The following is a 16523-nucleotide window of genomic DNA, read 5'->3' as shown; positions in this document are numbered from 1 at the left end:
TAGCTGCCCGTGTATTGTTAATAGACTCCATTTGTGTATGCCTTTAATTTAAGGAAATATCTATTTCTTTTTTCTTTCTTTTTTATCTGAATCTAATTGATTGATATGATAAATGTGAAACTCATAATTGAAATGCATATAAGTCATATTTACACATTAACAAAAAAGAAATAAATTACTTAATAGAAGATGAGGTGATCAAACATATAACCAAACGTATAAATTATATAACATAAAATCCTCAAAGTGCAAAAAATTAAAAATTAAAAGGTGAACTTATTAAAAAATAAATAAATAAAAGACCTTGAAAAATGTAAATTGTAGTTAGTCCTCGAGTTAAATACGTAGACATCTTCATACTTCGGAATGGGCTATGTGCGTATTTCAAGTTACAAACTAACTTTAGCTTGTTCTACTGCAAAAGCAGGCATGAAACCAGGCGACTCGTCTTCAAGGTGAAGAGATTCTCACGACGACTATATATGAGAAATCTTAAAGCAAGTTTGATTTTTCTTTGTATATGTTTATATTTTTTCCGAAAACTCAATAAATAATAAGGAAAACTAATTAAAATGATTTGAAAATTTTGAGTTTTAACGATAAGAATAAAATAAATGATAAAGTGAACAGTACTATGATTAACTTTATAGTGTAAAAATATAATTTTTCATTAAAGTGAACAGTACCGAGAGCTTTTCATTAAAATATCTTAAATAATACATATATAATATTGTTGCCACCTTTAAGTATTCGACACATTTGAGGGGATCCAAGCACATATGATATGCCCCAAGTTGTAAAGCTCGAGAATGTGTTTGTTTGGCAGCCATAGCCTATAGACTATTAGACAATGGGTTATTTATGCAAAATATCAGCTTTTGAGCAACGAACCGAAACGAATGCATGAATATTGTGGCGGAGGCAGAGTCTCTGCCTTCCCATTTTTCGTATGTTTCTATTTTGTATGGTCATGGTTAAATCATATTAATATCTTATATTATTTTTATATAGAGATAATAAGACAAAAGGAATAGTAATATTGACGTGGCTTAACCGTAACCATATAAACAGAAGGGCACGGAAGGGCATAGAATCTGCCTCCGTTTGTGGCTTTTGTGTAGGACAAATTTGTCAATTCATAAGATCAGATCGAGACCACTGTGGTGTGCATATACAATGGAGAGACGTTAGGCCAGTTAAAATGTCTTAATTAACACAAAACCAAAGAAAATAGAAAGACAGGGAACCCTAGTTTTCAGGCATACTTTCCTCGAATTAAGGTCCTAAATTAGTGCCGTGATATATTAAAAGGAATGGTCCTTACATCGTAATTATTGGAGAAATTTTTTATTGTGATCAGAATATGAGTGGTACACCATATGTTTTTATATAAATTGTGAGAAATTTTATTTTTTAAGTTATTAAATTTTTAACACACATATTCCACAATTTGTATAGTGACACGTGATGTATCACTTCGTGTTCCTGTCACACTGAAAAATCTCTCCAATTATAGGCCAAGAATCTGCTGTTCCTTTTTTTGTGTCTCCCATTGTGTCTTCTTGCTAATATCTTAACACATGTCTTAGAATTTAACTAAGAGATAACTCTATTAACTTTTGGGAAATTTTATTTGAACTCATATAATATTTTTCTACACCCAACTTACTCTCTTCATCCATATTGTTTTTTATTAAAGAATTAATATCTCTTTAAACCCAAATTTATTATCTAAACTACCCTCTCAAACCCAATTCAAAATGTAAAATTATCTTTACACTCATTCTCTTTATACTGTATAGGACTAGCATTTCCAAGGTTGCTTTTTTTCTTTCTGCTACCACAACCCATCCATGGACTTGGGATCCAAGAGATCATTCCATAGACTTGAATTTGCCAAGAGAATGTTAAGCAAGCTCCAGTTCAGTCCTTTTTAAATCGAGCATTTTTATGTACTTTTTAAGATAATTTGAAGTGACATAAGGTTTGGTGTTTTGTTGCTATGTTAATAAACAAATCGGAGCTATGTCGAATAAAAAAAGGTGCAAGACATGTCACCCACGAGTTCGTGGTTAAGGTTGAGCAATCTTTATTTGTACCAAGAATCAAGTTTTTTGTCTTTGCAGTACTAATCAAATATCCTTTCATTGGTGTTTTGGGGCACATACAGACGGCAGAGAAAAATAAATACAATATAATATAAAAAGTATGAAATTTAATCCAAAGAATAAGCAAACAAACAAAATATCCATAAATCGAGTTATACCTTAGTTGGAGGATTAAAAACTTCAAAATCACCATCCATCAATAGAAAAACTTGTTTTTCTCTATCAAAGCTATTAGGGTTTTAGTCGGAATGAATATAGGATAAATAAAGGGTGATGTTAGGGTTTACTTATAGTATGTGGGTCTATTGATAAATTTGATTTTTATTATTAATTTTATTTTGTACTTAATAGTAATTATACAATAGGATAAAATAGACATTTAAAATTTAAATTGAGGGTAGAAAGTGGTTATATGGGTTTAAATAAAATTTCTCTTAACTTTTTATTCATTTAAAAAATAAAAAAATTCTAAATACAATGAAATACGCGTACGCAAGTGTACTTGCAAAACCCAACCATCTGAATCTCTACCCTCATAATCTGGAACAAGAACACTGTTGTTCTTGTATATTCTTTCTTCTTCCTTTTCAAAGCCCATTCTATCTTGACCTTTTTCTACCCGAATTCAATGATTAAAAAATAACACTAATCTTCATCATGAATCATGATAAATTGTCAAACATTCTTTATACTGATTTTTTGGGAAAATTGTTATTGTCATTCCAAAATTCTCATTTTGCACTTTAAATTTTCAATATTTAGAAAGAAAAATACACATATGAGGAGTACTAAATGAGATTTTGAAGTGCCAATAACAGTTTTTTTTTTTTTTTTTTTTTTTTAACAAAAACAAAACATGAAGAGGAATATGATATGAGACACGAGGAGAGGGAGTGGACAAGAGAGAAAGTGGGCATGGAGGGTTCAAGATTCATATGCCGGGACTGATGCTTGTCCCCAAATTGTAGAATTACTGGAAGAAGATTGACGATGATAGGGTTTGAAGATGATAGTCGGGATCGAGAAGAAGATGGATGCCAGATCTACCTTCGTTTAGGGTTTAGGGCATAGGACATGTATCGAAATATTAGCAAGAGACACAAAAAAGGGAACAACAGATTTTTGGCTACAATTATATGCCACCAAAATCTAGCCAAGCATAGTTTTTTCTTAGTTTTCTTTCCACTTGTAAATAGAAAGTCTTAAGTTTTGTTTTTCAATTTGTTCTAAAAAAAAGTTGTTTTTCAAAATATTTGATATATCTACACTAATTAAGTTCAACTCTATGAATAACGAGTTTGATGTCGAATTATCATGACCCAATTGGCTCAAGCCCCTCACATTGTAAAATATATTTTTAAAATAAACCGTTAGCTAATGCATCGGTCACACAATTGCCCTTGCAAAATATGTGTTGACAACATGATTAATATTTTTGTCACACGAAAAATTTTCTAGTACATCTAATCAAGTTAAAGATTCTTAAATAGAAACTTCTTTTACACGTTAGTCATCTGTCAAAAACACATAAGATGGACCAATGTGGGTGACAATATGATTACTATGGTGATCCACTACTTAATTCTCCTACTTGTATTATTCCTTGATATTCTATGTTGATTGGAGCAATTGCCCTAGTAAAATATGTGTTTACGACATGATTAATATTTTTTTCACACGAAATTTTTTCTCGTACATCTAATCACGTTAAAGATTCTTAAATGACATGTTAGTAATCCGTCAAAAACACATAAGATGGACCAACGTGGGTGACAAAAAGTTCCTACTTGTTAATTTTCGATATTTAATACTACTTTAAGTTGATTGTTTTGTTACTTTTTTTTTAGCATTGAATTAAGGAGTTTGACAAATTTTCTCATAGGGAATAAACTCCACATTGTAATGAGTTATAATTTTTTTAGGTCTCGTCTTAATAAACAAAAAATGCAGGAGGTCTTAGGTTTGATGCTCTGAACTGGCACGTCTACTTGACAGTGGCCAAAAGCAGGGTGGAATTTCCCATAGTTTCTTGGACTAAGAAGGGGTCGATAATCGTGGCTTACTACCAGTTGTCCCCCCTTTTTTATGAAAAAAGACTGACAGCTTTATGGCACAAGTGTCCAGGAACATGCTACTCATACGTCAATCAGGCCACGTGGCAACTCACAGTTAGTGGCGAAGGCCTATGATGGGATGTAAAGGTGATCAGAACGGTGCTCGAAGACATGGGGTTAGATAAACAAGGCCAAGCGAGACTCTTGGCACACATCACTCTATAAGGGCATGCAATCTCGACCAAATACATGTCACTTCAAAAACGAATGTCCGGCCGATAGGTAAAAAGGTGTCAGCACAAAAATCTATGTAGATGCGCGCATTAACTACCAGGGAAGTGAAAAGAGGTGAGCCCAAGGCTTCTAGGTTCATTGAGGGCTTATGTAATGGGTGTGAACCTCTTGTATTGGGGTTGGACGAATAAAAGGATAGAGAGTTCATGTATTTAGCTGAGCTCTATTTTCAGTCTTAAAATCAATATAATCTGAGCAACATAATGGATGTAGCCCAGTTTTGAGGGGTGCCACTTAAATCTTTAAGTCCATTTCATTTTAGTATGTATGCCCACCAAGGGTTTAGTATTTTAATTTGTTAACCTGCAAATTTTGAGTGTTAACAGTTGCATACAATTTGGTTGCATTTTTTACCCAGTTGTCATAGGAACTTATAATGATCGTGCTCAATCGAGTGGGAAGACCAATAGAATAACAAGCGATAAGGTTCTTTCGAGTGAACCAAGGCGGCCTTTCACAAAAGAATACGACAAGAGAAAGCCAGACTCGCCAGCTTGAAGGAAAAGATGAACAACATATTTGCTGGTGTTGGATAGATGAATGAGGTAAGAAACCTCATCCACGCTCAAAATACCTTGTTCCAGGATAAGCATGACAACCTTTGTGTAATACCCTAGAAAATTTAAAATATATGAAAATGTAGAAAATTTATTGATAAGTGGAAAATGCCCCTTGTTGATTAAACATAATTTTAAGAGGACATATTTTATCTATATTTTATCATATTTCTTGACATATATAGATAGAGTTTGATCCTACGAGTGCGTAGGCAAAAATCGTTCATGAAACGGAGTTATAACGAAGAAGTTATTAACGATTGAAGTTGAGGGCAAAAATAGTGATTTTTCCATTAAATTGAATGGCTCCAAATTTTCTGGAGAAATGGGAGTGCCACATGTGTGGCTATGATGAAGAGGGAGGTAGAGAAAAGAGGGAAAGGAGGGATCGGATGGCCCAATCAGAAGCATAAGAAAGGAGGAGAAATTAGGGAAAGGAAAAGGAAAGAACCGGCCAACCTGGTTTCTCCACCTGACCCGGTCCTATCTTTTCTGTCCAACCTCCGTTCGAGGTGGTTTTGGTGTCTATGGAAAGATCTCGTCGAGCCCAATATCTTCGTGGCGTTAGATTTCTAGATTTCTAACCCAAATTCACAAATCGAAGCCACAAAACCCACGGGTGTCCAGGTGGTTTTATCCTTTTTCCGGTGAATCCGACAACGATTGTCATCGATGTCTACCACCAAAAGACTCCCCTCAACCCTAGGGACAAGGTCCAAGCATTAGATGAGGTGTTGGAGTTCGTTTTGGTGGTGAATCAACAACTACCGAAATTGAGGGTTCTGGTGGTTCGAGGGATTTTCCGGCCACTTCCCGGCCGAATTGGACTTTGGCCCAGGTATGAAAGTTATTCCTCTCATTGAACTCTACAACTCTGTAAAATTTGGTAATTTTTGAAGTTCGTCGGAAAACTGGGTTTCCTTTTACTGGAAACTGCCACGTGCGACGGCGCGTGGCCAGTGAGCTGATGCTGCCTTTTTAAACCAATTTTGATACTCTAAATCTATATTTGATATGTAATTGGTGTGATTCACTTGTTGAACATAGCTAGTGATTGTTAGTCACTTGAATGATTTTTGAAAAATGAGTTAGAAATTGGAATTGTGAACTACGAATGGCTTGATCCCTTCATAGAGTACGTAGGCAATCTAACGAATAGGTTATATGCAGCCATAATATGATCGAATTTCAATTATGAGGCTAATAGTATGTTTAACCATGATTTTATTTTGGCCTATCACTGGATTTAGCTTCCCATTTAGAATTTTTGGGTCGTTACATTCTGGGAATAGATCAACTAGAGTAATGAGAAAATCGACAACACGTCCTGAGGTAGGAACTAATCCTCCTCCTCTTCCTCCCCCTGGCAATGTCAGAAACAGAGGTGATGATGCTTGCGAGGTCATCAAAAAGAGGCTCCAAGCATAGGAGAATGCTCGGGGGAAAGGGGCAAGTTGCCGAACAGGCGATAAAGAGCTTGACCAAAAGTTTATGTTTAATTAAGTTCTATGTATTTTGTTAACTTAATCTTAATATGTTGTTAGTTAATTTATAGGAACAACTAGGAGACAAAGAGGGAGCATCTAAGCCCAAAAACCTCGACTATTCCAAAGAAAAAGTTCCTCTGCTATTCTCCAAGGAACTGCTCAATGAGCTAAAGAGTGAGGCTACCCGGGCACTCAAAATGCAAAGTTGTGACAGACTTACTGATCCGTACGACCACCTAGAAAGGTTCATTTATGTAGGCTATTCCTAACCACCCTTAAATGAGCAGCTCAGGATTGGTTCAAATAGATTGCCCAATGATCAATTATGTCATTCTCGGGGCTGAGATAAGTTTTTCTTAACACATATATGATTATCTCCAAGTGACAGTACACGCTAATTGGCATCGCCTTACCAATTGGCGATGCTAAATGCAAAAGATACGACGAGGCAATGGCCCACAATGCCATCATGGAAAAATTTACTAGATGAGACTTCTACTTCCATTTGACCAATCCTCTAGAAACCTTTATAGGCCTTCCCCCACGAAGTGACTATCTACTCCCGAGCCGAGCAACTGAACAAAACAAGGATGCAAATCACCGCCTTGGTAAAAGAACGAACCCTTTGAGCGCACCGACTAAAGTGAAATAGAGAGTCGTGTACGATAGTCCACCAAAGAAGAATAAGTATGATAACTATTAGCCCAACACGGAAAGCTGCCTTGAGCAATATGACATGTACATATTTTACAGCCCTATGAATGTCTTAGGAGGAGATGTTCCCTCTTGTAGAATGACAACTCCCCACCACTCAGAGAGTACAACCCAGTTTCCGACGATGAAGTTATAATACCAAGTATTGTCGGTATCACCGAGATCATGGTCACCTTTTGAAGACTGCATAAATCTCAAGGACAATATAAAAGCCCTCATTTGGCAATGGCGACTCCCAAAGTATGAAGCCGATAGGTCTGCGGGCCAGCCAAGTGCTAATCAGGCATTAGGCGCCCCTATAAATTGCAAATTGGACGGTATGAAGGCGATTTACACTCCATTTGAGGGATCTACTCTGTCGGGGGATTCTCAGAGATCATTTGGGATAAAAACTTTAAAATTATTATAAAACAAGAAGAATTGCAAAAGTACATTTACCTTTTTAAACTAATTTATAATAATAATAATTAGAATATAAAAGAATGTCATTTTCATGAACCCTTTCCCACCCACAGTCTGACGAACGATGGCCAACATCCCTAAGGCTATGTTTGAATGAGGGTTTTCCAAGTTCCAAAGGATTAATGTAAAGTTATTAAGGAATTGATCACAAAATGCAACAAAGAATGGATTAGAAAAACTCCTCATGAGCATTGCATAGGCATATAAGAGGGATTTGCTAATCCTTGAGAGAGGTCATTTACAAATCCTTTACACATGCCTTTGTAATACTCATAAAAGGCTTTTATAATCCCCTCTATATAACAATTTACTTCATAACTTCATAACTTGACATCACTCCCTTGGGACTTAAAAACTCTCATCGAACATGGACAAAGTTTCATATTTAAAATATTTATAAGTTTCATTATCTTATTTTTTGAAATTTAAAATGGCAAGGACATATATTTAATTATTTATAATTCTATGTGGTTCACAATTTTTAATTATTCTAGTCCAGTGTCTTATTTTATTGGTTGTTCAATGTGACTGTTGACCCTAAAAACTACCAAGCTTACGTGGCGCACAGGCCGAGTAATCTATAAGCTAACTACGTCCTTCGGTGAATGCGGGGCGTGCCAACTCGTCGGCCGAGCTCAGCCGAGGAGTAAATTCGTTGATGTTGCGTTGGGTGCGCGGTTGACTTCTGCGTCTCGCGATTGCGACCGAAGAATGAACACGTCTCGGCCTCTTGGGTTCTCGAACCTAAAGATAAGGCTACTATTCTTACGAAGTTCACGAATCGTCGTCGTTGGATTCGGTCACAGTGATGGTATTCGTCAGAGTAAACTCACGCTGAATCGACACCAAAGTGTAAGGGCACAGATACTCAAAGCAGATATAAGTCTTAATGGTGAACGTGGTTCGGCCGTCTGAATGCCGAACTCTAAATCCCACTTGAGAGTATCCAATCATAAAATAACTCGGCGTGCAATGCGCCGAGCTCAGTAAGCTGTAACACCTCACTTCGCCGAGAAGGCTAACAAGATGACCTTGACCAATAAGGATTCAGAAATCCTTCTTGACCGAGACTTGGATAGGTAACCAACTGTCATCGCCGCAGTGATGTTGATGCCAACGGAAGATGCTGCGAGATCGGCCGATTCTACGGCGACAGAGCTATCTATGCCGACTGAAGATATCACCGGTTGCTTTCACAGTGCTGTTGATGCCAACGAAAGATGTGTCAGCAAAAAGAGAAAATAAAAATCTCAAGTTGTTGAGAGAGTTTGCGCAGGGCAGTTGTGTGTTGAATTGGAAGGGGCTTGAACGATACACAACTTCCTCTACTTATAGCACCAGATACCTTCTAGGTCGATTTAACACCCTACTCGGATTAGGATTTCTTCTTCTAATCAAACACCATCTCGAGTACTCCTACTCCCACCAGGATTTTGAACCTATCCTTTCATCGAGCTGGATTCACTTCCGGGTTATTGATCTCGCCGAGACTCCTTATTGCGCCAGGATTTGACTCGTCTTGCAGCATGATTTTACCGACCTAGGTTTGGAAGCCCACGAACCAAACGATCCATGGTAACTTTGTCATAAGGCTTTCCAAGCCGAGAATAATTCTATGCTCGGCCCAAACCGATAGTTTGGGCCCAAACAGTGACATTTAAGAATTAATGTTGGAAATACTGATTTGCTCTTGTGAGCTTTAATGAAAAATACTCCTCCTACATACTTTGTTTAACCGAAAGCATTCTAAAAACTTTACATAATGAAAAGAACAAAAGAAAAAAGGACTAAACACATCCAAATTTTATCTTCCAACCCCTGCCCCCAGGACGACACGCCAAATTCATTAAACAAACTTCGATTAATTGCCACTATGATGTTGGAAACAAATTCTCACACCTCCGTAAGTAGTGGTTGTGTACAAACTCGAGCAACCTGCAAAACAGTAAACAACCGTGAGCAAGCCTGAAACCACACCTGCCGAGAGGGGGGGAGGTGTGCAAGCCAAAAGCTTTCCAACGGTCAAGTTAGCGAATAATTTTATACTCTAGTAGTGGGCAAGAGATTAATTACAAAATTGCCACTACAATGTTGGAACCAAATTCACACACCGTCGTAAGTGATGGTTATGCACAAACTCAAGTAACCTACAAAACAGTAAACAACCGTGAGCAAGCCTAAGATCGCACCAAGGGGGAGGGAGGAGTTGTGCTAGCCAAAGGCTCCCCTACGGTCAAGTTAGGGAATAAATTTATACTCTAGTAGTGGGCAAGAGAATTGAAGTGTTTAAATTGCATTACCATAAATGAACCCTCGATGAGTGTATTTATATCATAGGGAGATAGATCTTTTTAGGATAGGATCCTTGTTCTAATCCAGAAAAATTCTAGATGATATATAGAAGTAGATATTGTACCCTCTTAGGTGTTGTGATTACTTGATATGCACGCCAATTCCTAGATTATAGGAACTTCAAAACTTATAAGGATTTGATTGGGTCCATATCAGGATCAAATTGCGTGTCTTGCGGAATAAGTATGGTCATCCGGCAAAATCGCTTGGACTCCTCCTTTTGCCCCATAACAGAGTGATGGTAGCACCGTTACTCCATATGATCCAGCTCCCCCAAAGCTGTGAGTCCATGATCGGACTTATGAGATAATTGTATTCGGATCAGCTTTACTCCAGCCCTTGAAAATCATGGTTCCACATACAACTATTTCTAGAACTTAACATTGTCGCTGCCACTATTTCTAAAACTAACTAATGTCACTGCTTCTAGAACTAAACTTTATCACTGCCACTACTTCTAGAATTGAACATTGTCATTATTTCTAAAACTGAACACTACCACTATTTTTAAAACTGAACATTACCACTTTCAATATTTTTATAACACAAAACTATCTATTCCTAGAACTAAATATTGCCACTATTTAGAAATGAACACTGCTACTGCCATTATTTCTAAAACTGAACACTGTCACTATTTCAAGAACCAAATTTGAAAATATCAATTTTGATAAGCACTTATATGGAAAAGAAGCCCATGAGGAGGGGATTAAACTCTTAAGTCGAGGACTAATTCTGTCATGTTTAGTAGGAAATTGGTAAAATCGCAGTAAAAACGTCACATTTGGAGAGCTTGATCTCCCTGGTACTTGAGTTTCCACGTGTGAGCCTTGTATCAGAAGAAAAAGGGTGTCGATACGAACTCGTAGCCTCTGACATTTCATGATTTCATTACCGTATCAAAGACTTATGAAGATTGGAAAGAAGGAAATGACATGGAGGAACACAAGCAGCAGTTGCTGTGTTTTTAGAGTGAAATGGACCAAATAAATGGGCAAAGGCTTGCCATCAGGGGCAAATCGGGAAACTCATTGCCTGGATCAGTATTATTGGGACGTTTTGATGTTATGTTGTCCTAACCATTAAATAAAATTATTAAAATGCTTTTAGTTAAGAGTCTAAGGGCTGGTTTGGTATTGCTATATTTTGAAAAAAAACTGCTGTGAAAATAAGCGGCTGTGCTGTGAGAATAAGCGACTGTGAAATAAATCAGCAGAGTGTTTGGTAAACTTTTTTGTAAAAGTACTTTTGGAAAAAAAAGCAATCAAATAGTGGGTCTTTTCATTAAAAAAGCATTGTAGCTCCGTGTACTTTGAAAAAAAGCCATTTTTCCAAAGCTGCAAATAGCAGCTTCAGCTTTTTCCTTTAATTTCAGCTTATTCTCACAGCAGCTTCCAAAATAAGCTTTTTTTTCAGTTTACCAAACACCTAAAACCCTCACAGCTTTTTTTTCATGGGTGCTTTTTTTTAAGCACCTCACTCCCAAACTAGGTCTAAGTTTTGAAGTATTTTTATTAGTTTTTCCTTAATAGTATTCATCAATCAATGATTTCAATATCTTGTTTAGAAAACCTGGTAGGACAAAGCTTAAGCGAAAGAGAAATTGAGCACAATGCTTACGGAACATTGATAAAATAATATTTTATATTAAAGGGTGTGAGAAAAAATTGTTGCCGACGGAAAACCACTGGACTATAATTTAACTTGCGAATTTACGTTACAGTAACCTGGCAGGGTAAATTGTGCACAGCCCCAAAGTATTTGTATGAAGCGAAAATGGCCTTAAAATAAAGCGAGAGTAAAAAATCTACCAGTTCGGAATAAGGACCACTGAACCAGCCATCAACACAGGAGAAGACGGTCGAAGGCGTTCAAGTTGGTCAACATGTCTGTGTTGCTTGTGAATTTTCCTTCGTGTGCACTCGTGAGTGAATAATCCGACGGCCCAAATTTTCTTTTTCCTATTCTTCTTCATCTGCTAATCAATTTTGATGAGTAATTGACAATTGGGTAACAGTGGAAATCAAAGAAGCTTGGCCCTGCGTTTATTAAACCATCGACATCACCGAAGGAGCTGGTTCCCATCAGAAGCAGCAGCAGCAGAAAATTGCTTTTGGGGAACTGCAGTGGGATTAAGGCGTTTTTCTTCAATCCCAGCGAAGAACCCATTCTCAGAGAAGCGCTTAAGGTACTTGTTACAGCTACACTACCTCTGTCTACATCCAACGCCCATTTTTCAATAATTCATAGATTACCCATGCATAATTTGGTTTAATGATGTTTGATTCTGTGTTGTTGATTTTACGGATACTTTGGATGTTGGTCTACGCGTTTGTCATGGTGTTTTTTTATTTTATTTGCTGATTTATTGTATGATTTTGTGAGATGTTTTAGGGTTTCTGGGAGGTTAGATTGTTGCCAACCGATTCTTGCATTTTTATATTACAGTGTCTACTCTCTCTTATGCAATGGACATTGGATGAAAAATCTCTACCATAAGCCTTTTGGGCCTCAAAATTTCGTTCTATTATTGATACCACCTTTGATATGTTGTTGTTCACTGGACGTTCATTCTGTCTTGTTCTTGTTGCCTTGCATCGTAGCCCATAATACTGGGACTCGTCTGCCCCATCATAGAACATCTGACTGACGCTCTCCTAAATATCATGTGCCGTTAGTAACTCAATGAATAGCCCTAACAGATGTGGTTCCACAGTTTTTAGCAGCCATCCTCGGACGATTGCATCCTCAGTGTGCCACTTTAAAAACCCAGGTTCTGTCTCATCCACAGCCGGAGTCTTCCCATTGAGATAACCCATCTTATTTAATCCTTCCGAGTGAACTTCCATCATCTTCGACCAAATATTAAAGTTTGATGAATTTAAGGTTGGAGAAAAAAATACCAGGCCATAGAACCCGGCTCTGATGCCAAGATAAAGATCATAAATTCTGCTTATTGTATTATCTCTCCAATATGGAGGCAATATATATACATCCACACCTTTTAGTACAAGGAATAATAAAAGAGAGTTTAACCTAAACTAGGAAGGATCCCTTTAATCTAGGAACCAAATTACATTCCAATACTAACTGATTCATGACTCACGTCAACAGTTGTACAGCTAAATTGCTCTTCTATATTCCTAGCTTCATCCTTGTGAAATTGTGCATCACTTCGTGTCTCTTTTTGAAAGACGATTTCCTCTTTCATTGCACGAGGTCAAGTAACCACACATGAAATCACTGCATTATATTTTGCCTGGTCCGTATTTGGATTGTATCAGTATCTTCTAAAAGCAAGTATCCATGCTACTTCAGTGTTTACTTTGGTAAAACTAAAAGTAACTCTTTGATCAATTTCTTACGAGTCACTAATTGACCGTATCTCTCATTTGTTCAGCCTTCTAGGCTTCTACTTTGTTTTCTATAAATATGTGCGAGTAGATAGAGGATTTCCCATGAGAATGCACATTGTTTTGTATGTAAATGGTAATATTAGTACCATGATTTTCTCTGCTTATCTCATTATGTAGGAGCCGGTTGCCTTCATAGGAGGGATGTTTGCTGGTCTTTTACGGCTTGATTTGAATGAAGTACCACTCAAGGATTGGGTTTCAAGGACTGTGGAAGCCTCTGGAATCACCGAGGAAGATATTGTTGCTGATGGGTTAAAATCAGAAGGAGAAGCCCCGCAACAGATTGAGATTGAATAACATTTCATACTTCTGTATGTACACTAGGCTCCCCTAGTTGGTTAAGCATGTAATCGTGACTCATTGAAATGAGTTCTGCTGGCAACTTACCTCATATACTTCTTTGACACAATGAAGCAGACATGCCTGCGGATTCATTGTAAGTATTATTCTTGTGTGCTTATAGTGTGTCACTTTGAATAGGATGACTGCATTTGGAAGAGAGAACATAAAAAACTGTTTACTGAAGTTGTAAATAGTTTACTTCAAACAAGCAATTTACATGAGCATAACTTAATCTCTGCTGGACTCAGCTGGACTCAGGTTTCAGATTTGATCCTAAAACTCGATTTATTAGTTCGATGGGTTACAGTAGTTGTGAGTTTTGAACTTCAAAAGAATGAATCGCATTTGGTTAACGTAAGGGATGCCATTGGGATTTAGACCTTGAGACTAATAATCCATAGATTTGAATGTCAACTTACTTTGCTGCCGTGTCAAGACCTTGTCATTGGTTTCTCAACCCCTTCTTAGTGGCATGGGAATATTTTAGTTTACCACCCTCAAGTGATGTTGATGTTCACCGTCCTATCTATTAATGTTAGATGTGCTTAAATTTTAAGGTTTGATAGGCACAAATTTCAAGATTTAAACTCATCCAACGATAATAATAGGGTGGTAAGCATTATCACCACTTGAGGATGGTGAGCATAATGCACCCGTACTAGCGCTGCTCTAGGCGGCTTTGTGTGGCTATGTTTTTATCACTTGGTTCCCACAAGCAGGGTTTGAGGCGGTTTGGAGTGACTATGGCCTTGTTTGATGTCAGGTATAGGAATTGAATGGCTAAATCAACAAGTTTACTGTACGTTAGAATGAAAAAATGGATGTCACTTTTCAAATGTTGTCTAAGTTGAATGTAGAAGATGATATTTAGTACCGCAGTAAAGTGGTACTCTTCGAATGTTCAAAAAAGAAAATGAATGTAGAAGATGGGATTAGACATAAAAGAATGGCTTTTTAGCGAAAATGGTCCTTAAGATTTGCATAACTCCTTACTTTGGTCCCTGAGATTTGAAATTAATAAAAGTGGTCCCTGAATTTGTTCACCATCAATCATTTTGGTCATTCCGTGAAAAATCTCTATTAAATAAGGGTATAATAACAAAAATACTCTCAATTTTTTGTCAAATCATTTTGACCTATTGTTTACTAATTAACCTCTTAATGCATTCATGACATATCTCATTCCAAACGAGATCAAATCTTTTATACTCATTTTATGTGTGGCCCTTATGTAGTCTTTATCATTGATTGACATGTTAAGTTTATGACAACAAAGTTAATGAAAGTTAAGTTTTTTAACACGTGTCCATCAATAATAAAAACCACACACTATATGAGTGCAAAAGACTTAAAAGGTAAACATGCCCGGTATTGATTTGATTCAATATTTCATTTAGAGGGTTTGTACAGGGACATGGGCCAAACTAATCAAAAAGGAAAGTGGCCAAACTAATCAAAAAGCGCATTCTTGTTGCCAATTTGGAAGGTAATTAGAAAATTATTAAAATGGTCATTTTATCACTTGAAATGACAAAGTTACCCACCCACGTATATAAGACACTTTATAGTAATTCAAATTACTCGGTAAATCCACATCAAAACGAAGCCCGCCGCAGGCAAGAGAGATTATTTTAGTGTGCTTGAAATACAGATGATACACTACATATTACTATATAAATAATGAGATATGTATGTTAAAAACTTAAAAAATAAAATTTATCAACACTTACATAAAAACAGGCCAACCACAATGAAAAATTTCTCAGGCAGGCATATTCGATTTTCAATTTTTTACCTCCAACGCCTCGCCGCTACCGCCTCTGCTCTATTCGCGTAGACATTGCCACTGGCACTGAAGAAGTAGTATTAAAAGAAGGAGAAAGAATGGTTAGGATGGGATCGTACGGAGGAATGGTTAGGCTGCTGACCGTGACGTCGAAGAAAGCAGAAGAAGAGGAAGAGGAAGAAGAAAAAGAAAGGAAGAGGAGTGTTCATATGACGCAGCTGTGGAGGAGATAATTCTGCTGTGGGGAATCCAACAGGCAACTCTGTCCAAGCCAAACGCATTCATCTCTCATTCTTGTCTTGAACTGGAACTGGATGTGTGTGGCCATTCACTCTCCATTTTCCAGTCCCCTTCTTCCTTGGTATCTCTCTGTAATCTCTAATCTCTATTCCGTTCTTTCTTTCTTTTTTCTTTCTTCATTGCAATGCTTCTTTCTTCTTGTCCACTTTAAAAGTTTGTTTTCAGAGTGAGTGTGATTCAGTCACTTTCTAGAATGCTTAGCAAAATATCATTCATTCTAGATGTAGGTTGTAGAGGCATAATAACGAAAGAAAGAAAACAAAACAAGCGCAAGAAGTCTAACTCGTTGAAATTCGGAGGCTTTATTACTCTTGTAGCTAGTTTCTTGAGGCATTAAGTGTTATGGAGAATTATGTTGGGTCTCTCTAGGGCTGGATTGAAATGAATGAAGGTAGATGAGATTTTTTTTCATTTTGATGTAGGACAAAATGACAAGGGTCAAATCTGATAGTATATCCGACTAAATGAGCAACCACCTTCTACCTCCAAGTTGGTCACAAGTTTCTGATTTCTTCCTTCAACATATTTTGAAAATATGCAATGTCGGAGCCAGAAATCATTCCCAAGAGATGCTTTTAAGCCATAAGAAAGAAATTAAATAAAATATAGCAATATAATTAGTTGGAAATTGGCATGAAAAATTTTAATCAA

The 16523-nt window shown here is 37.0% G+C and overlaps 1 protein-coding gene across 1 annotated transcript; it reads left to right on the top strand.

The window, feature by feature from the left end:
- The first annotated feature begins 11633 nt into the window (after window positions 1-11633).
- On the top strand, window positions 11634-14018 carry LOC103455713 (UPF0426 protein At1g28150, chloroplastic-like). The gene is made up of 3 exons (XM_008395304.4): window positions 11634-11952; window positions 12046-12216; window positions 13562-14018. The coding sequence occupies exons 1-3, from the start codon at window positions 11914-11916 to the stop codon at window positions 13739-13741; spliced, it is 390 nt and encodes a 129-aa protein (XP_008393526.1). The 5' UTR covers window positions 11634-11913; the 3' UTR covers window positions 13742-14018.
- The last annotated feature ends 2505 nt before the right edge of the window (window positions 14019-16523 follow it).

The sequence above is a fragment of the Malus domestica genome, chromosome 14 (genome assembly GCF_042453785.1).
Source record: "Malus domestica chromosome 14, GDT2T_hap1".
In the NCBI taxonomy this organism is placed as follows: Eukaryota; Viridiplantae; Streptophyta; class Magnoliopsida; order Rosales; family Rosaceae; genus Malus; species Malus domestica.
The sequence above is the reverse complement of the archived record's forward strand: the minus strand, read 5'-3'. Positions and strand labels throughout refer to the sequence as shown.